General features: G+C 37.4%; 1 protein-coding gene across 1 annotated transcript; it reads right to left on the reverse strand.

Annotated features, from left to right (window-relative positions):
- Positions 1-26,843, reverse strand: LOC107590058 (mitogen-activated protein kinase 9-like). The gene is made up of 12 exons (XM_016278672.1): positions 26,622-26,843; positions 14,383-14,534; positions 13,832-13,961; positions 11,061-11,119; positions 10,495-10,633; positions 6,226-6,391; positions 6,061-6,132; positions 5,466-5,648; positions 5,221-5,345; positions 5,022-5,085; positions 4,670-4,741; positions 1-157 (listed from the first exon to the last, which is right to left on the reverse strand). Exons 2-12 carry the CDS (start codon positions 14,496-14,498, stop codon positions 18-20), a joined length of 1,266 nt encoding a protein of 421 aa, XP_016134158.1. The 5' UTR covers positions 14,499-14,534; positions 26,622-26,843; the 3' UTR covers positions 1-17.

The raw sequence follows: 26,843 nt of genomic DNA on the forward strand, positions 1-26,843 counted from the left end.
CGGGCATGCCACTCGAGTCACTCCTCTAATGGTCCTGTGAGGGTGTCGATGCAGGAGCTGTCGGTGTCTGAGGCCAATGTCTGCTCCGTTGACATGGACGAGATGTCGTTAATAGAGGATGACTGTGAGGCAGTGGTGCTGCTGTTCAGCGTACCGTCTACTACACAGAATGCAATGCATCAAAAATTAGGGCAACCAAAAGTAATGTGCTAACTTATGAGATAAACCTTTACTGAATCAGTTAACCTATTTTATTGTTTTTGTGTTCCAAATGATTTCTAAAGAATATGAGTTTCTCTTAAAGGTGCATTCAGAAGTTCTTTAGCTAGCTTTAGTATTGATTTTCCTTGTGTATTTTAAGTCAGAATGATCATCTCTGAGTTTTACATGATACTAGTGAGTTTGAGAGAGCGGTTCGACAGCGGTTAACTCTTTCCCCACCAGCATTTTTTTTTTTTTAGTTGCCAGCCACCAGCAGCATTTTTTTTATCATTTTCACAAAAGTTTAATTGCCCCCAGAATATGCCAAAATAGTCTGCTTTAAAACTAAAACAAATGTTTTGTTTATTTTTTATCAACACTGTAATGTCACAGTAAGTTTCATGAAAAAAAGCAGCATTTTGCACCAAAAGCTGAGAAAATAGCGTTTTTGTAAAAGACTATGTCTGGACTATGTCTGTTTGATTCAGTATAATGATCAAAACAAAGATGGAATAGATCGCTTCCATCAACGCATCCAAAGCTTGCATGGTTGTTCACCCCTTCCTGGATCGACATTTCATTCAGTAACATTTTTACTGAGCAGTTATAAAAGCAGTTTTGATTTACATGCTGTTTAATGCTTGATGATCATGTTATTTTACATATGTATCTGCTTATATATGCAACTGCTTGTTACTGCTTCTTCGCCGTGTTTTGATCGAGGCGAAAGATGTGTAATAGCGCCTCCTACCGTACGCCAGTGAAAACATGAAAGCTGGAAAATTCTGTCAATGGCGGAGAAGCGTCTCATAATTGAAGAAAAATTTTGTCTATGGCAGGGAAAGAATTAAACACAAAAGAAGCAAATTGCACATCAATTTTGCACATATAAAATCGTGTCTCTGGACCGGAGCAGAGTGTGTTTGCGGTGGTTAGTGTGACAACGCGAACCAGACTTCTTTTTTTCCTCAATATTTACACTGTTTGAATGGCTTCAGCGTCTATTTTATAGTGTAGGGGGTGGGCGCTTTGGATTCTAGAGAGCATTTGATTGGACAGAAAGTTTGATGAGAAGCCGAAGTACGATGTGACATCAGAAAAAATCATTGAGCCGTTTTGGCGGAAGTGAGGTGTCTGAGGCCAATGTCTGCTCCGTTGACATGGACGAGATGTCGTTAATAGAGGATGACTGTGAGGCAGTGGTGCTGCTGTTCAGCGTACCGTCTACTACACAGAATGCAATGCATCAAAAATTAGGGCAACCAAAAGTAATGTGCTAACTTATGAGATAAACCTTTACTGAATCAGTTAACCTATTTTATTGTTTTTGTGTTCCAAATGATTTCTAAAGAATATGAGTTTCTCTTAAAGGTGCATTCAGAAGTTCTTTAGCTAGCTTTAGTATTGATTTTCCTTGTGTATTTTAAGTCAGAATGATCATCTCTGAGTTTTACATGATACTAGTGAGTTTGAGAGAGCGGTTCGACAGCGGTTAACTCTTTCCCCACCAGCATTTTTTTTTTTTTAGTTGCCAGCCACCAGCAGCATTTTTATCATTTTCACAAAAGTTTAATTGCCCCCAGAATATGCCAAAATAGTCTGCTTTAAAACTAAAACAAATGTTTTGTTTATTTTTTATCAACACTGTAATGTCACAGTAAGTTTCATGAAAAAAAGCAGCATTTTGCACCAAAAGCTGAGAAAATAGCGTTTTTGTAAAAGACTATGTCTGGACTATGTCTGTTTGATTCAGTATAATGATCAAAACAAAGATGGAATAGATCGCTTCCATCAACGCATCCAAAGCTTGCATGGTTGTTCACCCCTTCCTGGATCGACATTTCATTCAGTAACATTTTTACTGAGCAGTTATAAAAGCAGTTTTGATTTACATGCTGTTTAATGCTTGATGATCATGTTATTTTACATATGTATCTGCTTATATATGCAACTGCTTGTTACTGCTTCTTCGCCGTGTTTTGATCGAGGCGAAAGATGTGTAATAGCGCCTCCTACCGTACGCCAGTGAAAACATGAAAGCTGGAAAATTCTGTCAATGGCGGAGAAGCGTCTCATAATTGAAGAAAAATTTTGTCTATGGCAGGGAAAGAATTAAACACAAAAGAAGCAAATTGCACATCAATTTTGCACATATAAAATCGTGTCTCTGGACCGGAGCAGAGTGTGTTTGCGGTGGTTAGTGTGACAACGCGAACCAGACTTCTTTTTTTCCTCAATATTTACACTGTTTGAATGGCTTCAGCGTCTATTTTATAGTGTAGGGGGTGGGCGCTTTGGATTCTAGAGAGCATTTGATTGGACAGAAAGTTTGATGAGAAGCCGAAGTACGATGTGACATCAGAAAAAATCATTGAGCCGTTTTGGCGGAAGTGACGAACTGCAAGCTTTGAATGCTTATATCTTCTAAATGTGAATTTTATTACTGTTTTGGAGCACACTGCATTATAGATAACCTTAAGACTAACATATTGATACTAACACCTAAGAAAATTTTTATTTTGATTTCATGGGGACTTGTTCCATGAAGATATTTTGTAAATTTCCTACTGTAAATATATCAAAACTTAATTTTTGATGAGTAATATGCATTGCTAAGAACTTCATTTGGACAAATTTAAAGGCGATTTTCTTAATATTTAGATTTTTTTGCACCCTCAGATTACAGATATTCAAATAGTTGTATCTCGGCCAAATATTGTCCTATCATAACAAACCACACATCAATGGAAAGCTTATTTGTTCAGCGTTCAGATTATGTATACATCTCAATTTCGAAAAAATGACCCTTATGACTGGTTTTGTGGTCCAGGGTCACATTTGTACTTGACTCACCTAAACACTCCTCTTTCAGCACTCCGTTCTTGTTCCTCTCATCCCAGTCCATTACTTCTTTATAAATCAACTCTGTAGTGAGGGAAAAACCCACCAAATGATTTCTAAAGAATATGAGTTTCTCTTAAAGGTGCATTCAGAAGTTCTTTAGCTAGCTTTAGTATTGATTTTCCTTGTGTATTTTAAGTCAGAATGATCATCTCTGAGTTTTACATGATACTAGTGAGTTTGAGAGAGCGGTTCGACAGCGGTTAACTCTTTCCCCACCAGCATTTTTTTTTTTTTAGTTGCCAGCCACCAGCAGCATTTTTATCATTTTCACAAAAGTTTAATTGCCCCCAGAATATGCCAAAATAGTCTGCTTTAAAACTAAAACAAATGTTTTGTTTATTTTTTATCAACACTGTAATGTCACAGTAAGTTTCATGAAAAAAAGCAGCATTTTGCACCAAAAGCTGAGAAAATAGCGTTTTTGTAAAAGACTATGTCTGGACTATGTCTGTTTGATTCAGTATAATGATCAAAACAAAGATGGAATAGATCGCTTCCATCAACGCATCCAAAGCTTGCATGGTTGTTCACCCCTTCCTGGATCGACATTTCATTCAGTAACATTTTTACTGAGCAGTTATAAAAGCAGTTTTGATTTACATGCTGTTTAATGCTTGATGATCATGTTATTTTACATATGTATCTGCTTATATATGCAACTGCTTGTTACTGCTTCTTCGCCGTGTTTTGATCGAGGCGAAAGATGTGTAATAGCGCCTCCTACCGTACGCCAGTGAAAACATGAAAGCTGGAAAATTCTGTCAATGGCGGAGAAGCGTCTCATAATTGAAGAAAAATTTTGTCTATGGCAGGGAAAGAATTAAACACAAAAGAAGCAAATTGCACATCAATTTTGCACATATAAAATCGTGTCTCTGGACCGGAGCAGAGTGTGTTTGCGGTGGTTAGTGTGACAACGCGAACCAGACTTCTTTTTTTCCTCAATATTTACACTGTTTGAATGGCTTCAGCGTCTATTTTATAGTGTAGGGGGTGGGCGCTTTGGATTCTAGAGAGCATTTGATTGGACAGAAAGTTTGATGAGAAGCCGAAGTACGATGTGACATCAGAAAAAATCATTGAGCCGTTTTGGCGGAAGTGACGAACTGCAAGCTTTGAATGCTTATATCTTCTAAATGTGAATTTTATTACTGTTTTGGAGCACACTGCATTATAGATAACCTTAAGACTAACATATTGATACTAACACCTAAGAAAATTTTTATTTTGATTTCATGGGGACTTGTTCCATGAAGATATTTTGTAAATTTCCTACTGTAAATATATCAAAACTTAATTTTTGATGAGTAATATGCATTGCTAAGAACTTCATTTGGACAAATTTAAAGGCGATTTTCTTAATATTTAGATTTTTTTGCACCCTCAGATTACAGATATTCAAATAGTTGTATCTCGGCCAAATTGTATTGTCCTATCATAACAAACCACACATCAATGGAAAGCTTATTTGTTCAGCGTTCAGATTATGTATACATCTCAATTTCGAAAAAATGACCCTTATGACTGGTTTTGTGGTCCAGGGTCACATTTGTACTTGACTCACCTAAACACTCCTCTTTCAGCACTCCGTTCTTGTTCCTCTCATCCCAGTCCATTACTTCTTTATAAATCAACTCTGTAGTGAGGGAAAAACCCAAAGAAATCATAAAAGATAATTTTGTGCCTTTTCATTGTTTTACAAATCACTAATAACTCATATTCATCACTTCACCAGACATTAAAATTATGAACTTTCAGGGTCAAGGCTCAAAAGCGATTCCATTACTTTAGAATAAATGAGAATGCAAATGATCTTGGATAACTTCATCACAGTAATCATTTCTGCTGTAGGCATTCATTTTCTACAAGAAGCTTATAGCTCAGCAGGAGGTAGTGACAGCAGAGGGCATTTGTACCTTTCCACTGCTCAATGCTGTGTTCCCGCTCCTCCAACTGCTTGTCTGATATCTGCGGAGGAGGCTGAACACATAAAACAATCATTATACATCCTAGTCTAGAGAGAACCTCCTTGGCATTGTAAAAATGTCCCCTATAAAACAGTTTCAACTGGACTGAGCAAGACAAAGAGACATGAAAGGATAGGGGTGCACTGACCGCATCAGCCTCGGCTGGGTCGTACCACACACGAATGTAAGGGTGATTGAGGGCCTCCTGCACAGAGATGCGGCTTTCAGGGTCGATTACCAGCATCTTGGACAGCAGGTCTCGTGCTTGACTAGCTACATTAGGAATGATGTGAAATGTCACATGTCAATGCAATTGTTTAAAATACAACATTAACAGAGAACTAGGAGACAGCAAAACAAGAAAAAAAAAGAAGAACATTTTGGATATCTTACTTTTGATCTTGTCATGCTCAGTCTCTGAAGGGAAGGCCCAATCGGGAAAAAGCTCATTAAAGCTGACTCCAGGAAACTGGGGTTTGTTCAGCACATAATTCCTTACAGTCTCCATCAAACGGTTCATAAACTCCAGAGAGGGGGTTCCCAGAATCTCAATCACTTTATTCCACTGGTCAATATCTGAGATTAACTCAGTCAAGGAGATAAAGGTGAAAAAGGATAAATTCACATAAAATTAAAACCTTTCAATGACTAGGACAGACACTGGGATATACAGTGGGTACGGAAAGTATTCAGACCCCCTTAAATGTTTCACTCTTTGTCATATTGCAGCCATTTGCTAAAATCATTTAAGTTAATTTTTTTCCCTCATTAATATACACACAGCACCCCATATTGACAGAAAAACACAGAATTGTTGACATTTTTGCAGATTTATTAAAAAAGAAAAACTGAATAAGTATTAATTAATGAATAAGAAAAAAATGATTTTAGCAAATGGCTGCAGTATAACAAAGAGTGAAAAATTTAAGGGGGTCTGAATACTTTCCGTACCCACTGTATACACAGAGTACAAGAGTAAAGAGGATACGATCAGTGCCCTGGAATATGACACTTCCTTTGACCATCTCACCCATGATGCAGCCCACCGACCAGATATCCACTGTCAAAACACAATCAAATATTAATACCACAATTTTATTTGGATCTCACCACTAAACTTTCAGGAGCATTATTGACAAAAAAAAAGTTTTACCATTCTCCTTATATTTCATTCCCAAGATGACCTCTGGTGCTCTGTAGTATCTGGTTACTACGTAGGGTGTCATCATGAAGTTAGTGCAGGCGGTTCTGGCTAGCCCAAAGTCTAAGATCTTTAGCGTGCAGTCAGACTTCACTACGATGTTACTAGGCTTCAGATCCTGAGGGGCAGAGATGACAGTTTCATACTGACAGGTGTTGATATATTGCAAGGTAAAATGATTTAGGGAACACAGCTGGTGATGTGTCATGCTGGATTTGGTCTTCACTTATTTAAAGAAAACATTTGGTACAAACCTTAGGGATACAAATGATAACAGTAGCTGGAAATATTTTCCAATGCACTGTAGCAAATCAGCTCAAAGAGGAAATATGAATAACTAATTATAACTAGTTATAATTAATTATAAATATTTAGATCCGCTGTAAGTATTTACTTGACCTCTCAGTGTCAACTGTCTGTCAATTCTAACGTTAATTTCGTGGTTAAGGAAAATAACTTTCTTACTGCACAATACTACTCAGAGCATGTAGCAAAATTCTGCATGATTAGGGACTCCAGTTATGAGCAAACAATGAACAACCTCAAGTGTGGTACAAGTAAGACTTTATTAACTACATAAACACTTAAACTAGTCTAACATACACATACACACACACACGGAACAGTCTCTATATAGAGGCAGCGCTGTGTCCTCTGTAGGCCATATGGGTTGAGTTCCGCATATGTCAGGTGGTCATTATGCGGGGGAAGGCCATGGCGCTTGGATGGTGACTCGCAATGTGATGCGGATTTCGGGAGGAGGGAGGTTCTGGAGTTGAAGCCTTTCTCCCTCGTGGCCTGTTCTGTCGTCTGCTGTAGACTCAGAGTTGGCTGCAGCAGGCTTGTTGTAGTTTTTGTAATCCGCTTTGACAGTTTCAGACTGCTGGTACAGGATGTTGTGTGCCTCAAGGCCGGAGTTGATCCTGAGCAGATAGTCTGTCTTGTGTGGTCACATTGGGCAGTGTGCAAGCATAAAAGTCCATGTTTTGCAGGTGGGTAAGTGTTGTGGCCCTCTGCAGTATTTAGGTTGCCAGTTGTATCGTCTCTGGCCAGCTTGTTGGGGTCTGTGGGGCCACACGGTGTGTGTGTCTGCAGTGATCCTCTGGAAAGGTCCCTGCCCCACCCCCCTGTGGTTGCTGGCTGGTGAAGTGTGAACAGTGGGCTCTCGCCCCCCCCCCAGTCCGGATTCTTGACTGAGGGGGCCTGGACCTGCTTGTCAGGGGAAATTCTGTGTCGTGTTTTCCCTGTCTGTTCACCTTGTGGTCTGCAAGCATATTTCAGTTCATTTGTGACACTGAATTCACCTTGGCTTCGTTTGACTTTACCCGATTGGTTTCTGGAGTTGTCTCGTTGCTGAGCCAGGACTTGGATTTCAGCTCGGGCTGCTTGCAGATGGCATTCACAGGCGTTGTTTCGGTTCGCCTGAATTAAACTTTTTCCTTCTGCAGCTGCACAGGTTGTCTGTTGAATTGTATACTGTTTTGTGTGTGTGTTAAGATAGATCACTAGTTAATATAGCCCCACCGATACCATGTTTTGTCTCTATGAATTTGTCTTCTGATGATCTAAATAAGTGTTTATATTATATGTGGGTACATAGGCAATATATTAGTGTTCTAAGAATCTTTAGTAATTTTGATTCAAGTTCCATATGCAAATTACCACGCTCTCACACAAAGGGTCATAAAACTCCCCAGTATTTCCAACCTCCCGCTTGGAATTTCAGCCTTTCTCATTGGACAAGCCCATCCTGAGAGGCGTGAATCTTCTCAGACCTTAAAAGGCTCATGCACAGTTCCGCCCATGTTCTTGTTGTTGTTCTTCTGCTAAGAAGCGTGTTGGAGCCTGAGCCGGTGCGGGCGTGCCCGGTGGGCTCCAACACATAGCCAGTCAGTCTGCGGTTCGGTTAGATTCTGAGAAGATGAGGATGTGAGCTAGAACGCTTCTAAGGACACCCTAAGTTCGTGCCAGGCCTTGTGCCTAGTCTTTCCATTCATCAAGATCATCTGACTCAAAATGGTTCTTTCTCATCACCTAACTTCAGCCAACCTACTGGAGCCCCAAAGAGCATCAGGACTCTTTCAAACAGGCGAGACATGCAAGTATCAAACTTAGTCTTATTAATTGATACATTAAGTATCATTTGCACCTTTTAGGTGTGTTTGAACTAAGAAACTGATGTTTCCTTCAGGCTGTAGATCTGCTGAATATCAAATGGTACCATGGCTTCATGTTTTTATTTCTCTTCTCTTTACTGCTTAAGCTTTAACCCTTTTTCCTATGTCAACTGTATGTGTGTGTGTGTATGATAGACTAGTTTAAGTGTTTATGTAATTAATAAAGTCTTATTTGTACCACACTTGAGGTTGTTCATTGTTTGCTCATAACTGGAGTCCCTAATCATGCAGAATTTTGCTACATGCTCTGAGTAGTATTGTACAGTAAAAAAGTTATTTTCCTTAACCACGAAATTAACGTTCTTAGAATTGACAGACAGTTGACACTGAGAGGTCAAGTAAATACTTACAGCGGATCTAAATATTTATAATTAATTATAACTAGTTATAATTAATTATTCACGTTTCCGCTTTGAGCCGATTCGCTACAGCATGTACTAAACAAATTGTTTTCTAGAGATGTTAATTGGTTGGTCCGCCAATTAATTTGCAATACACATGAACAGCATGTTACAAACAACTTCAAGAGGACAATAATACACAGACACGTTAGACACAAAATGTTTAGTTTTGTAATGTTACTGCTTTATTAATGCAGATATTACTTAAAATTTTACACATTTATAAACAGCACAAAGTAAGGTTTTTTTAAATATTCATTTAATATTAATTTCCATTCTATTTACAGTTATGTTTGTCATTCATTAGTTTTCACATTTGTTTGAGTTTTTTTTTCTTCATTTATTTTAGGTGTAGTTTTAGTTAAAGTAGAGTAGAGTGAAAGTTAGCACATTAATCACTGTGTTCATGCAGGGCTCCAGACAAAAAAAAATTGAGTAAGGAGCCGTTGGCTCCAATAAGAAAAAAACTTAGTTTTTTTAGGTGCCACAGAATAAACATGTTTTATTTATTTTATTTTGTATTTATTTTTACATTTTAACATTTAAATCATACTGTCATGTGTTTATTTTCTCATCTTTTCTTGACTTTATCGTATTTTATTCCATCTTGTAGATGACCAGGGAACTAAGGTTCACTTAAAGTGGGAACTAAATGTCTTTTCCAACTTGAAATATACAGTCAAAAAGAATTGTTCATTACACAGAATCTGTACCAATATCAAGGACCATAAGAATCACTTGGCCACTGAGTGCAGTTTGGGCTCCTCCTCAATGTCCTAAATGTATATTACTTGCAATGTTTACAAGCTTTACACGTTTTCCGCAGTTTGAAACACTGAATGAGCTTTTACATGAGACTCAGATTTCAGTAAGTTGTACTGTAGGCTCTCTTCTAAAATAGCCTACGTTTTGATGTTAATTCATGTTCATTATGTACTTAGTAGTAAAGAGAAAGATTAAATGGGTTCACTTGCCTCTTGAACTGAGGTGCTAAAGCGATCATGCCTGCCGCATTAAAGAGCGCCAAAACTGTATTTGTTTGAATTTAGTTATGAATTTGGCATAATTTTAAAGCTGATACTTTGTTTATTAAAAAGTAACAAAGCACAAAGCTTTTTGCGATTACTGGACGGCATATGAAGTTCACTCATTAACAGAACACAGCACAGACTAAGATCTTGATAAGAAGAAGCCATATTAGTAATGATTATAATGAATTGTTAACGATATTGCCAATATCCACACAGCTGACAGCTTTACCTGTTGTAGTTTTTTCAAGTTGTGCACGAAATAGATGCTGCTTTTTTGCACTTTCTTTTCGCATGTCTCAGTCATTTCGATCTCTCTCGCACCGTATACAACTGAGCTGCGTTTAGCAAACTGTGTGTGACAATGCTGCTGTGCAGCAGAGATGAGGACTGTTTGAAACTCTTTTTTCCACTAAATTTTTTTTTCCATAGCTGTGCTAGCTTCCTCACAAAATGAAATAATTTCCCTCAAATCCATATTTCAACTACATAACAGTTAGTTAACATTTGTTTTTATTTTATAATATTTATTCTAATTATTTTAGCTTTGTTTTTACTTAATTCCCCTACAAATTGTCGTTACTGATAATCAACTCGCCACAGTGAACATCTCACCCTGTGAATGATGCCAACTGAGTGTAGATGTCTGATGCCACACAGGATCTGGTAGAGCAGGTAAGACATCCTCTCATGGTCTAGGTCCATGTGGATCACTTGACAAAGGCTAGCGTCCATCAGTTCCATTACCAAGTACCTGAGAGAAACCAGGCAATCAGATTCTTCAGAGTTTCCTGTGCTCACCTACAGCTCAAATGATCTCTACTTATCCTTACATACATAGTACTGACTAGCATATAACAACCCCAGATCCCAAGCTTAATATTTTGAGTCAGCACCACTTCTATAAAACATAGCAACAGAAGTGCTGTTGTCAGGAGTTGTAATTAATCTTGATTTAATAACATGTCATTTCGATCCTAAAGCTATAATTATCACATGCAGCAGTAGGACAGCATAATTCATCAGTTCCTCTTGAGTGTTCATTGTGGTCTCAGCAAAACTATGAATGTTAATAACACCAAGGGCCAAAGGACCAATACACCCTACGGCCATACAAACTCAGCTTACACTAAATGACAAGGTCAGCATAAACGCCAGGAATTTATAAACTCAAAACTTACAAATCCTGAAACTCTTCCAATGACTTCTGGGGTGTGAAGACATTAAGCAAACGGATGATCTGGAAGGGAAAGGATGAGAAAATAAATCTGGAATAATCTTCACATAACAATCAGCTTGACAACAAAGGCCAATGTCTCACTACCTGATTTTCAGTCATAAGCAAGTCACTGGACAATTAGCAGCTATCAAATTAATAAAGTAATCAAATAAGCTTACTGGTAACTGATTAATCAAAGAGAGCTAATGGTAGAAAGGTCATGTAGTACTGTTGCTTTTCAATTCATAGTTGTTAGAAAGTTTGAAATTATTTTTTAACTTGTATTTTTTCTAGACAAGCTATTATTAACAGTAATTACAGGTAAATTTTATTTAAATTCATACTAATAACTGTATATTAATGTGTTAACATAATTAGTTATGAAAAAATAGCACGATTAAAATATTTTAGTGCAGTTAACGCACTGGCCCCACCCCCAGACCTGTACGTCATCTTACATTTCATCAGTGTTGGGCAGTAACGTATTAGTGTAATTTAATTACTTTTTTTAGTAACAGAGTAATTTAACACGTTATAATTTTCACAATAGTAATTAGAGTATAGTTGCAAGCCGAGGTCTCTATACATTACTGCCGCGTTACATTGCTGACAGAATGAAGTGTTTTATAATCTCGAGATTGTAAAAAAAGATGTAGCAGACGACTGTCGAGTCAAGTGCCAGTGGATTAGAGACCTGCTCCCGCGAGACCCGACGCAACAGAGTGTGGACAAGATGGGCGAGTGCTGCTGCGGGCGGGTAGATACTCGTGTGTGCGGTATGTGGGAGAATAAAATTATTCACGGGACTCCAGCAAAATAGAAATATCTAAACATAAAATATCTAAAACAAATATATTGTTATTCATCTATTGCACAAAAGCAACATGAACTAATATAAAATATAAACGATTAACAAGTGCAAGCGTATGCATAGTTTCTATTTGGGCTATAACACGTGTTTGCAGCATTGAGCAATGCGGTGCTGAAATTTGCGTGCTCACGAATCCTCTCATTATAACACACGAATTGTAGACATTATGAAAGATTCATTATGCATATATTTATTGTGTTATAGCAGAGATTTGTGAGATTGTGATGAACTGAGATGTCTTTTAGAGATTATAAATGCAGCGTTCTTTGCTGGCATTCTGCCATGCCAAACCATGCATGCAGCAGCCGCTTGCTTTAGTTAAAAATAACAGTGTTCTGTGAATGTTGATGCTTTAATAACAAATATTTATCGGGAGCGTGAATGCTGGGATTTCATAAATTCCATGGAGAAAAAAGTAACGTAACTAGTAATGTAACTAATTACTATTGAAATAAAGTAATCAGAACAGTAACGTGATTAATTTTAAAAGGAGTAATCAGTAATTTGATGAGTAACTTGCCCAACACTGCATTTCATATAGTTGACTGTTGACAAATATGATGCAGGGCAACAACTTTATAAATGCAGTCCAGTTATGCCATAAAATTCAAGATATTGGTGCAAAAATTGCCCCTGTATGAGTTTTTGCCTCATATTTATATCATACGATAATACACGAGCAGAGAGAGCAGTATTACACAAGTACTGATTTTGTCCCAAATATCAAGATTTCAGTAAATATGAAGATGATATTGTTATATTTTAAACACAATATTATGTGTTTTTGCTGAATTTTGCAGAGATTACCTTTAAAGCCATTGCAGAATTGTTGCACGTCTCTGAGCAACACAGTGGTGTTTGTGGAACATAAAGAAGGTATTTTGAAGACAATTAGTATTTTGTTAGTAACAAAGCTGTCTTGCTTACCAATGACATTCATTGTATGAACAAAAAATACTGAGATGTTTCTCAAACTATCTTTTATGTTCCATAGTTTATGTTAGGCCGTTGTAGCCTAAATGTTTATGTATAATATATTTTATGTTGAATCAAATAAAATATTTCTTTCTAAAGCTACAATTTGTAATGTCTGCTTGATACCTTCTCATTTAACACAAAAATAGCTTTAAATAATCTTTTGTGGCTATTTTAACAGTCAAATTTATTTTGTGATTAATTTGATTAATTTATCGATAAATAGTGTAATTAATTAGATAAAAATTTTTAATCAACTGACAGCCCTAATATATAATACAGTGGGCTGAACATCTGTTTAAAGAAAAAATATAATTTTTTTAATTTACAAAACATATTGTTTTAAATTATAATTAAATTGTTTAATTATAATACTTTTTATTATGTTTTTTTAAATAAGTATAGGTATTTAATAATAATAATAATAATAATTGTATACTTTACAAAAGTAAAATTACAATACTAACATTCATGGCTGTCACCAAATTTCTTGAATCATACAAACAACCCATTTTAAATTCAAAACATAATTTCTAATTTTTTTAAGTTAAAGGTAATGTTATTCCAAGAATTACACCTGAATTTAGCTCATACCAACAGTTTATGTTCATGAGGAACTTCTGTTCTTATTTTTTTTACTTCATATTGTTTTCTCAACCAAAATGGGCCGTTCAGTGACAGGAAATTGGAGAGAAATGTCAGAGGTACTTGTTCAGTCCATCACCTCTCTGACATTCTGAACCAGCGAGTGTGACAGAACTCTGACATTCCAGCAAAAACAGCCTGTAGGTATGACAGCCCTGACAAAAACCGAGTTGAGACGGTTAGTTTGACGCAGCCTCAAAGTGTACTTCTGAATGGAAGAGTGCACTGTTAAGGGGACGTACGTTCTTGTGATCAACACACTTGAGCAGAACCAGCTCTCTGTAAGCCCTCTTCGCATGGGTCTGGTTCTGAAAGGGCCGGCTCAGCTTCTTCACAGCGACTGGGATGCCAAGAACGGTGTCCAGAGCGGAGCTTAATGAGGCAGAAAAATGGGCACACTGACATGATCACAATCATCATTGTAGTTACCATCATTGGTTCAATTATGATTTACATCCATATTTATACATTTATAATGTCCTATTGTACCTCAATTCCCTTTTAAATGTCCTTCTGTATGTCATTATGGTATCGGACACCATTATTGCAAACAGTGTTTAGTGTCCATCTCCTGCGCTTGGGTAAACAATTTAGACATGCAGCTAGCTGTAAAATCCCTCGCATTAAAGCAGCTGTAAACCAGGGATCCAAATCTCTAATGAGACATTCAGGTCAATGACAAAAACACATCGGCTGCACTCCTGACAAATGGAGACAGGCGATGCCTAATGAGATGATGACATCATTAGCATGGAGGCAGATATAACTCTGTTAATTCCAGCCACCCACTCACCAGACGATACCCTGGGCACCGGATCCGATGGCGCGGAGCTGCTGGAACCTTCTGAGCACTGTAAAGGTGGAGTCACCCACCTGCACGCTGTAGAACTGCCCCTCCCCCTCGGTCATGGCTCCTCCCACTGAGTGCCTCTAGACGAATCAAACCTGAGAGAGAAAGAGCACCATAAATGAGAGTGATGAAGAGATGATGTGAGAAGTAGCAGTGATAATTGCATACGGCGCTCACTCCCCCGTGTTTACTGCGCCGTGTGTGGGGGATGACATTGCCGATGACTCTTCCAAGGAGAATCAGATATAATGCATAGCCATCCTGAATGACACAGGATACATATAGGATGCCATTAGAGAGTCAAGCCAGTGATCGAGCATAAAGATAAAAGCCATAGTTCACAGACAGGCCATTCTTAATGCATTTAAACAAACATTAAAACTACAAACAAGTGATGTCTATGCTTCACACTTCCCTGACCTAACAGAGCAAAGCTTATATCCTTCTCTCTCTCATCTCTAATTAGCTACAGTTAATTACAGTAAGGGATTTAAACAAACCCCAAGGGGTGTAACAGTAAGCAAAAATTATGGTTTGCTATGCACTTCAATTTGGAGTTACAATTTGGGATGTTTTCAGTACAGCCGGGAGAAAAAAAAATTTGTTTTTATTAAAGGGGTCATATGATGGGATTTCAAATTTTCCTTTCTCTTTGGAGTGTTACAAGCTCTTGGTGCATAAAGAAGATCTGTAAAGTTGCAAAGACTAAAGTTATAAAAGTTAAGAGTCAACCACGCCTACCTAAAACGGCTCGTTCTAACACGCCCCCACATGTCTACGTCACGATGGATTTCAATTTTTCCTTTCTCTTTGGAGTGTTACAAGCTCTTGGTGCATAAATAAGATCTGTAAAGTTGCAAAGACTAAAGTCTCAAGTCCAAAGAGATATTCTTTATAAAAGTTAAGACTTGTCCATGCCCTCCTAAAACGCCTTGTTTAAACACGCCCCCACATGTCTATGTCCCTGTGTGGGAAGATTTGCATAACGCCGCCCAAATATTCACGCAGAGAAAGAAGGCGTAACTTTTATTCTCGCTGCAGTATTGTTGCTGCCGCCGCCATGTTATGGATATGCTGTGTGTTTCATTATGAAAGCGAAAACTACTTTGTTTGGCCTTCCAAAAGAGGACGATATCCGCTATGTCATGCCTAGAGCTGATCCGTGCTGGTCACTGAGGAAAAACATCAACTTCGCGCTGTCAATCGCCGGATTGGCTTTCACCGTGGACGAAGTAGAGTCCAGCCCGGGGTCGTCACATGTGGTTGCCGCAAGCCTCCTTTGTCGAATCCGCCGGGCGCCGCTCACTCAAGCCACTGTGCTTTTTGTTGTGAAAGCGAAACTACTTTGTTTGGCCTTCCAAAAGAGGACATAATGTTTCTATAAAGTGGGGCAGTTCCAACTTTGCAAGGACAGTCTGGCACTTCTGACTCACAGCCTGTAAGTACGTTTTTTATATTTAAAGAATTTGCCACTGATGATTCAAACGCGAGTTTGAGCAGTGTAGAGTAGCGCTTATTGTTTGTCATTTCTCCAATTACAAATGCAGACATGGTTTTAAACACAGTTTAAACACGTAAAAACACTGTATAAGTCATTACAATCAGTAATTATGTCCCCACTAGATGCAACAAATGCCTTGTTTGCAATGGGTTTTATTGGTTTGGTCTCGTCGCGCCGGGACACATGTAAACCATAGACTGTATGATGGAAACAGTACGGTAAGCGCGTAACATTTCTGTCACACGCTTGAGGTATTCAGCCAATCACAACACACTGGATAGCTGGCCAATCAGAGCACACCTCGCTTTTCAGACCGATGAGCTTTGTAAAAATCGACGCGTTTCAGAAAGGCGGGGCATAGAGGAGAAACAATAATGTACATTATGTGGAAAATAATGTGTTTTTTTAACCTTAAACTGCATAAACACGTTGCATTACACCAAATACACAAAATAATGTTATTTTTAGCATTTGTCCCTTTAAATTTCGAAATAGTCAAGACGCACAAATACTAAACATCTGTCTGATAAATGGTCAATAAATTATTGTATATGTATACTATATGTATATATATGTTATATGTATACTAAATATCAATTCTTTTGAATGCTTTCTACAACAAATATGTTCCATTTCATAATGCAGAATCACTGACATTAAATGGCCAATTTTATTTTTAAATGAACACCCCATTGTATTTCTGATGTACAACATGTGCTTGCACTACTTCTGACAACAGGACAAATGGATTTGAAAAGTTCCCTTTTATGCATCCAGTGAAGACAGCCTAAAGCCGTTGTAGTGCATCAACATGGCTGATGTAGACACAGCTCAACTTTCGAGAAACATTTGAGAAACTATGAATCTAGCAAGCAACTGTTTTATTCTTCTTTCTGTGTCAGCATCTTACAAACTCCCTTTGGGCTTTAAATCTTCTGTTTTGCTTTCATGGATGTAGACACAGCTCAACTTTCGAGAAACATTTGAGAAACTATGAATCTAGCAAGCAACTGTTTTATTCTTCTTTCTGTGTCATCATCTTACAAACTCCCTTTGGGCTTTAAATCTTCTGTTTTGCTTTCATGCTCTCTCTCTCTCTTCTGAAAGCAAAAGCAGAAACTACATCACAGCAAACACTGAACTTTTGTCTTTTTAGAGGAGATGCCTTCGAATATCAGAAATATCATGTTACCTTGTGGTAAACAGGTTCTCTTGTGGGATTCATTCTTTCTGATGAATGCTCCTTCTGCTTTTTATTGCCATTTTTTAACGTAACAAAAAAAAATTACTTCCATTATGAATTGTTCAAGAAGGCAAAGTAACATCCCCTTGGTGACTTATCAGTAAACAAAACCAAGCTGAGGTGCCGTAGATAGACCCCTTTCACATCAATAATAGACAAAGCTGGCACTGATATAGTAAAGAAAAGCTTCAATGAGCAGGGACTTTAAAATTGTTAAGCTGATTCCTTAAATCCATCAGATCCAATTTCACCATGGCTAAACATTATCTGCTTAAAGCGGGCCAAATAATCCAATATTGTAATGGAGCAGAGATACAGCATCACAGTGTTTGGCATGAAAACCCAGCATAGAGCACCTGATACAGGAATCAACCACTGAAACATCACAATTTAATGCATATTTACAATTTGCACCTTTACGACCTTTAGTTTAAACTGATAATCGTTTGTTTAAAACGGCTCGTTCTAACACCCCCCCACATATCTACCTCACTATGTGGAAATTGTATTTTATTTGGGTTTTTGCAGTTTCCCAATTAAAGGGGTCATATGATGCGATTTCAAGTTTTCCTTTCTCTTTGGAGTGTTACAAGATGATTGTGCATAGATAAGATCCCTGAAGTTGCAAAGACTAAAGTCTCAAAACCAAAGAGATATTCTTTATAAAAGTTAAGACTCTGCCACGCCCCCCTAAAATGGCTCGTTCTAACACACCCCCACATATCTACCTCACTATGTGGAAATATTTGCATAATGCCACCCAAATGTGCACGCAAAGAAAGAAGGCGTGGTTTCAGTAACCGCAGTTAGTGTTGAAGCAGCATGTCAGGGAGACGCTGTGTGTTTCTAGGCGAAAGCAAAAGCACTTTATTTGGCCTTCCGAAAGTAGATGCATTTAGGAATCTTTAAGATTACTTACAACAGAACAGCAATGCATTTTATGTACGACCGTTTCGTGAACCTAGGAGAGGAGGTAATTCTGACTTTGCTATGACAATCTGGCACTTCTGAATCAGCTACTGTTTTGTTATTAGTTTAAGTATTTGCTATTGACTGTTCAAATGCGGAGTTTTGCGCATCGTGTGTGCGTGCGTGCGTGCGCGAGCGAGAGAGAGAGAGAGAGCGCGAGAGAGCGGTGTGTGTGTGTGTGTGTGTGTGCGCGCGTGCGCGAGAGAGAGAGCGAGAGAGAGAGCGCGAGAGAGACACATCACAGTGGAGTCAGCTGTCTTAACCGTGGCTTGTGTACTGCAAACACATATTCATCACTGTGTCTGTCACGAGACTCTGTTCCCCTTTCGGGCTCTGTCTTTACATTTATTTTGAAAGATGAAGCTCGCGATTATAGTAAGGGGCGTTATATTTCCGACGAGTGCTGCCAATCACAATGCACTGGGTCAGCTGGCCAATCAGACAGACTGCGCTTGTCGGAAGGAGGGACTTTGTAGAAAACGAAGCGTTTGAGAGAGGCGGGGCATAGAGGACCTACAATAATGTACAGTATTTGAAAAATAATGTGTTTTTTGAACATTAAAGCATGTCAACATATTCTGTTACACCAAATACACAAAATAATAATCTTTAAAAACAGCATCATATGACCCCTTTAAATCCATTCATGCAGCAGGCTCTTCTGCCACTCAGTCCGACTGAGGGGGCGTGTTCCGGCAGGAAAGTGACATCAATGCATACCCTCTATAAGGGTTTTTCTGGAACATGACTGCATTACTTCTATGAGTTTCACTTGAGGACTTTCTGTGCAAGGGCGCCCTCTGGCTTCGAGTATGAATGAAAAATTACATGTGAGAGTTTAGTGCTCTATATTGCTTTGAAATTTAGAAAAAATCCTCTCTAAAGATATTTGAAGTAAAGATACGATAATCCATGAGTTTTTTTAAATGAGCACACTTTTGGACTAAAGGCCCAAAGGGATGTAAACAAAGACATCAGCAGTTAACAGTTTATCATAATATTTCAATGCTAACAAAATTACATGCGCGCACACACACACACACACACGTATTCATTTTGAAAGAAAGTTAAAACGACTAAGATGGTAAAGTGGTCTTAAAAGTTAATAAAGTTAAAAGTTAACTTGTCATAAGTTACTGCTATATAGTATTAGATGATGGGAAAATTTATATAAAAACTAAAAACGAGCACCCACAGACAAATATCTAATATCAACCGATATTGTTAAACAAACAAACAAAACTGACTACATATCGTCTGACAACAAAAATGGTATCAATATATTGTGAATCGCTATTATTAAATGCTCATGTTTTATGCTTCATCAGGTTCTAACTAGAGATCGACCGATATATCGATTTCCCGATATTTTTCCCGATATTTAAGCATTTTACAATAATCGGATATTGGTTTTGTAATATCGGATTCACCGATAAACGAGAATTGCGAGCAGGATCGCCATTGCATCATGGCGTCTGAGGGGAGAGGAGACAACAACAACGGCGTGCACAGGTACTTGATTTACTGTAGTTAGTCAACTTTATTTAACACAACAGCCATTAATGCACAAATTAGATGTATTACATAAATGCCTGATATGCAGTCTATGCAGCTTGGCTCGAAGAAATAGAGACGAACTCACGGATAATCCGTCAAGTCCTGTCCAAATAAAGACGTACTTGCAATCTGCAACAGCTGCAAATGCGAGGGGGCAGTAGAACAAAAAACTTCAATACTACTAATTTAATAAGCCATCTGAAATTTCGCCATCCCGAAATTTATAAAGATTATCAGACGAAAGTCACTGCCAAACAAACAGCGTCACCCACTACCAATAAGCCGGTACAACAAACACTTGACAATATGAAGAAATTTGACAAGGACAGTGCCAAAGCAAAAGACATCACATGCAAAGTTATGGAAATGATTGCAATTGATGACCAACCTTTCAGCATTGTTGAGGATTTTGGATTTTGGATTTCGTCGGCTTATCGAATTTATTGAACCGCGCTACCCGCTTCCTACCTGGCGGCACTTCGCTGACGTTTCGCTCCCCGCTCTATACAAAGTGAGCCACCCATTTCCAGGAGTGAGAGCCCACTGCAGTTTTGGAAAAGCAATATGTCCCGTTTTCCAGCCCTGGGCCAAGCTGCACGCAAATACCTGTCAGCTCCCTGTACCAGCGTTGACAGCGAACGTCTCTTCTCAGCGGCATCAAATGTGATTGATGAAAAGAGAAACAGACTTATGTGTGAGAAAGCTGAAATGCTTCTCTTCATTAAAAAAAACATCCCACTCTTACATTCACAGATGAAGTAGCCAGACAATCCTGTAACATTTCTAGTTGGCCTTTCTGTTAAATTCACACAAAGTCATGCTGTATAAGAATAAACATTTTATTTATCTATTGCAAATGTTTATTATTTGATTGGTATTTTGATTATGTAAGTAATGTTGTTCAGTGACTTGGTTGCTTTATTTATGCATTGTTTTTTGTCAAGGCAATAGCTTTTATTTATATAAAAGAAAGTTGGCCATAGAAATGAATAGTTAATAAAGTTCAGAGATCAGTTCAAACTTTTCTGAAGTTAAGGTTTTAAAATAAAATCAGTTGTTCACTGTATGTGTTTGCCTTTTTGTTTTTGCAATCATGCTCAGAAAAATTTATATGTATATTTATCTGCCTATATATCGGCTATCGGCCTCCAAATATAAAGAGTTATCAGTTATCGGCCAAAATTTCCTTATCGGTGCATCCCTAAAAAACATTATTAGTAATTCTGATATAACATGCCAGTTGAGAAATGCAATAAAATACAATGTTTTGTTTGTTATATTTCAATATTCCAGAGAATATTATTCAGTGAATTAACATTATCCAGTGAATTATTCTTCACTCTTTAGCCTATTAAACAGCTTATAAACCTACTAAAACTGTAGTTTAAAATGAAGTTGATATGACTCCTTTCATTTATTTATTTTCTCCATTTGAAAACATTAGACCTTCTACATTTATTTTGCTTATTGTTAATATTAGTGTTGCTGCTGATGCTTTAAATAAAATGTATTTTTTTGTTGTAATATGAAGATTAAATTTAACATGAAAGACTGGTAATTTTCAACACTTTTTTTAAGATGACAAAGGAGGAAAAACCAAAGTGAAGTATGCACTTACTTCACTCAGTCATTTATTTACTTTATAACAGTAAATAAATATTGGTTCTGCATATCGGTTATCGGGCATATAAACACGCAAATAATTGGTATCGGTATTGGTTATAAAATGTCAACATCGGTCAATCACTAGTTCTAACCAGTGTTAATTTTGCCAGCAAATTTGGATTTAGCTGTAGTCATAGTCTTTTGACTAAAACGGCATTTAGTTTTAGTCATCTGAATTGTTTTTAGTTTTAATCAACTAAATATCATACAATTTCAGTCGACTAAATCTACAGTAAATTTAGTCGGCTAAAATCTAATGGGTTTAGTTACAGTGTAATGCATTTATTAAGCATTTCTCTAAAATGTCCGAACTCATTATATAGGTTTGATATTAAGGTGTTATCATGATAGACACCTATTTAACTGCGGTGACACACAACATGCCTTTATGTTAAAATTAAATAAAACAACTTCTCATAAAGAACAAGAACATGGTCTTCTTATTAAAGAAATACCAATGGTTATATAGGCTAATTATGCATTCTTTATAGCAACTTGTTTACCATATTCTTCATTCTTTCAAGCAGACATTTATTTATAAATAAATTTAGAATAATCTTTAGGGTTACTAAAGTTTTTCAGTCAAGAGCAGTGAGTGAGTCTTTCTGTTGTTGCTTGATTAACATCAATGACATCAATAGCAACTAAATTAGGCTGCTGTCCCTTTAAAACCGAATGCACAGCTGCAATGGATGCAATGTACTGATACACGTTCTCCCTACTATTTACGTTCATTTAAGATGTAATCAACTGTGTTTACGTGTATACTCATCAAAACAGACAAATCATTTTGTGTGTAATTCTCCATTCATGCGACGCGAGAGTACTCGCGCGCTGTGAGACGCGCTTTCTGTGTGTACGCTTCAGTGTCTGTGCTCTATGGAAAGCCGTTGTAACATTTAATCTATAAGCCGTACTAGTATCTATTTTCATGGTACTAGTACCTATTTTTTAGAACCTAGTATCTTTTCCATTAAGTACTAGTTACTAGTAACTAAAAAATAAGTACTAGTTCTATTTTTCCTTAACAAGAAGAGTATAATTAAATACTAGTCACTATTGGAATAAGTACTAGTATCTAATGAATAAGTACAAAAGACACTAGTACCTAAAGAATAAACACTAGTACCTAAAGAATAAGCACTAGTAGCTAAAGAATAAGCACTAGTACCTAATGAATATACTTAATTACTTAATGGAAAAGATACTAGTATCTAAAAAATAGATACTAGTACCATGAAAATAGATACTAGTACGGCTAAATGTTAAAACGGCTTGCCATATGCGCTCAGAAAACCAGACCGAATTGAGTCTCTTGAATCGTCAGATTTATCCATATGTCTGCTCTTCTCTTACTCCCACATATTGACATTTTTGAACGTTTTATGAGACGTGCAGCAAGTGTATTTTAGCTTATGTCCCGCCGGTTCATTTGTACGCATCTAACCTCCTAACTATGCAGCAGATTTGTTCTGAATGAATCTCTTCCCAAATCGTTCCTCCCTAACATTCTCGTCTCGTTTTTATTCGTTTTATTCCTTTGTCATTCAAAAAGAGTTTTAGTTCGTTATCATCTCATTGTCGTCTGTGAAAAAATGTTGTTGACAAAAATTATGACGAATATTATTTCTTCAACGAAATTAACACTGGTTCTAACATAGTAAAAACATACAATACTGTCCCAGTCACCTAGGTTCAGCTTCTGGACTGCCATCCCAAAAGGTTACAGGTTCACTTCCATGCAAGGGCAACACAGGAACAAGAAATATACTAATACAGCACTCACATACACCAGTTTGCTCAGGAGGAGTGTTCATGTAATTACTGTACAGTAAGAAATTATGGATTTAAAAAATCTCTTAAACGACAAGTAACTGACATATAATGAAGCACCTCTGTTAGTCTTGAGGTAGAATCAGCAGAGAAATTAGATCAGGGCTTCTCAAATTTCTTATGTGCTTATATACCATTTACACTTGCACTGTAATGCACTTAGTGCGTTCATAGATTAGACCTTATTAAAAAAAACAAAGTAATGACAAATGCAAAGCGACTAACTATGAATTATACATAGTATTTAGCTATGTAAAGGGGAATTGGAGTTTGCTTGATCATGTCACCTTAATGCTTTTCTTACTTTGTTTTGGCAGCACAAATCTAAAAGACTAAACAGTGATAGTATCAGTGCATACAAGCTATTTGGAAAAACTTGCACAATGAGGTGTCAAAAGCAATATAGGATTGTGAATGAGAAAACACTAGTTTATTTGGTGACAAACTGGATGTTCCTGATATTCTCAATGAGCCCACAATTCATGTTTCTGCATGCAAATCCCAGTTCTAAGAAATGTGGCTATAACAACAACAATTATTTGTACAGTGTAATTATAAAATCAGCCTTTTGAAAGCAAGAGCAAAAAGTCTCAAGTCACTAGAATTAAAACCCTCATTAAAAAGTAAGAACTCTTCAACACATGCACAAATCCACAAACATCTCTGCTCTGGCTAATGTATTTGACAGTTCTTATGATGCTGCATGACAAGAAAAAGCTTGAGCAACTTGATGCTAGAACACTCTCCCTCCGCACACACTCCACGGCCATCCGGCTCTCAGTGGTACATGAGTCAGCTTGTGCCCAGCCTGAATTAACAGTCATGCTGCTAGGCCATGCTGTGCTAAATCACAGTCAAAACGGCCTGGCCTGTTTTAGCAAGCTGCAGCCGACAGGACCACTAGCCTGAATTTTATCTCTGCCCAAGAGCCGTTTCAGGGCCATGTTTCCTCATACAGCAGAAAGGAGCATTTTTCAATGCATCCCGGACCATGAACTAAATCCTAACATTCACGGAAAACGGCTGTGGAGAGATATGATTCAGACAAAATAGGTTAAATGTTGATTAGTATATTAGTAAATGTAACTAATTCTCTATGTTGCAGTTAAAATACATGAACAAGAGTAGGGCAATGCTGCCAGGCTCTCTGACTTGATTGAATTGAATGGTTACAAAATAACAAATGCATATGTCAATCAAATCAGAGGACAAAAATATGCTTTTTTTTTTTTTATATATTGACCCAAAATATAGTTTGCATGGGTCTTTTATGAAAGGGCCACAATTTTCAGAGGAAAACAACACTACAATACAAAAAGGCTGATAAAATGCTGTGCATTATTATGATGAAAAATAAATTGGTATAATCAGTGTTTAAATCGGATGAGGATTTGTTTTCTACATCAAACTCAACAGCCTTTTGGCACAAATGTATCTGTCAGTTGATTGAATGAATCTAGTCAAATTAGGTGGGCACCAATATGGACAGGTTGTGTGACTTTCCCTCATCTTCAACAATTAAAAAAAATCTACAGGTAAGTCAAAGTTACAAGAAAATTTGACCCATACATTGTGCTGACCTCTTTTTTTTTTTGCGCAATTTAAAATGTAAACCTTTTTCAAATGATTTTTTCTATTAAGCCAGTCATGTTAAAGTTGCAATGTAATGGAAGTTACAGCAGATCTTTTCTTCTTTATAGTGACATCCAAGTGTAACATTATCGAAAAAGAACAAAAATACAGTGCAGGGATTTGGTTCTATCCATCGTTTGTTGATTGGCTTTTGAGTTGTGGCGTTTTTTTTTCAGAAATTAATGTGAGATTGCAGACTGCATGATTGGAGAAATCCAGGTGACATTTTCACTGGAAGATTGGGGTATTTTGATTAAAAATGTAAAATTAACATACATGGACAAATCGTTTACAATAAAATAACATGCATTTACTAAATAGATAGGGTGAAATAGCATTTCATGCTGACTTCAATAATTTTGCATGTTGTTGCATCTACACGGTTTGTGTTTATATTATTAAATCAATACGTTGAACTGTAAAATCTCCTGATCATGAAGCAAAACCGAATGAGAACCACCGATTAATAATAATAAAACTTTTGTAAGTAAAAATAAGTCTAGTTTTTAATTAAAAATTAGATGAGTATGAGTAGTTATGCTGTCACTATAGTACTTTGGTTCTATCCATCGTTTGTTGATTGGCTTTTGAGTTGTGGCGTTTTTTTTTCAGAAATTAATGTGAGATTGCAGACTGCATGATTGGAGAAATCCAGGTGACATTTTCACTGGAAGATTGGGGTATTTTGATTAAAAATGTAAAATTAACATACATGGACAAATCGTTTACAATAAAATAACATGCATTTACTAAATAGATAGGGTGAAATAGCATTTCATGCTGACTTCAATAATTTTGCATGTTGTTGCATCTACACGGTTTGTGTTTATATTATTAAATCAATACGTTGAACTGTAAAATCTCCTGATCATGAAGCAAAACCGAATGAGAACCACCGATTAATAATAATAAAACTTGTTTTGTAAGTAAAAATAAGCCTAGTTTTTAATTAAAAATTAGATGAGTATGAGTAGTTATGCTGTCACTATAGTATGTATACTGAAAAAGACTATGAATAAAAAGCATCTGCTAAATGACAACATGCAATTAACTTACTAAATATAGATATTAACAAAATGAGCAGAAAAATAATTTGCAAACTAGTACAATTCATATAAAACGACCTTTTCCCAATTAAAAACAGCAAACTTGTCCTGGCAGGTCAAAAGACCACTTAATGGACGCCACATATGAATTGTGGGGTTAAATGATTGTGTTACTCTTGACCTGCAGTGTGTCAACACATCCTGTCATGCATCACAACACTGCTACTGACCTCATTCAGATGCCTGCCCTCTTCTTAGGTCACATATGCTGAATTGTATGCCAATTTATGTAAACCACAAACAAATCCAGAGAATGTCAAGTGTAGTTTCAATGCGCACAACCACGTTTTCAAGTCAGGTTGCTGCCAGGTTGCATTCGCTCCATCACAGCAAGCTAGCTAGTCCTCCAATAGCAGCTAGCTACACATACCAGCTAAGGCATAAAACAAAGGTATTTTCTGTTATAAGCGCTAGTCCCAGGCTCTTTTGCGTGGCTGCGAGTCACATTTGTGTCGGCCTGATCCAGCGCAAGGCCAGAACTCTGCTGCAGATGTGTCGCGCGTTAACTCCATGCCAAACTCCCGGCAAACTACAGCTCTACGACAACACGAGCGCACAAACACGCGCTTTCGAGTCGCTCGGTCCTAAACACACGAAAGCACGTGTTCATGGTCGCTAACAGAAATAAACGACTGTCTGAGGTGGATGAATTTTCACTAGCTCGCTGCGTGCTTACCTCCTCTTCTTCTTCTCCTCGCCTTCTCCAGTTCACTCCCATACATACATACACACGCCAGCAAACAGATCCCCACAACCGCAGAAGTGTCGGCGTTTATCGCTTCCACGTTAACGATGGCCAAGTCAGATTTTCTTCTCTCTTACAAGGCTTGACAGTGAAATCAAGAGTGTGGCATGACTGCAGGGGCGGAGGTTGGTTGGTGGGACAGTAATTTCTCTC

This window comes from Sinocyclocheilus grahami, unplaced genomic scaffold (genome assembly GCF_001515645.1).
Source record: "Sinocyclocheilus grahami isolate Dianchi unplaced genomic scaffold, SAMN03320097.WGS_v1.1 scaffold124.1, whole genome shotgun sequence".
Classification (NCBI taxonomy): domain Eukaryota; kingdom Metazoa; phylum Chordata; class Actinopteri; order Cypriniformes; family Cyprinidae; genus Sinocyclocheilus; species Sinocyclocheilus grahami.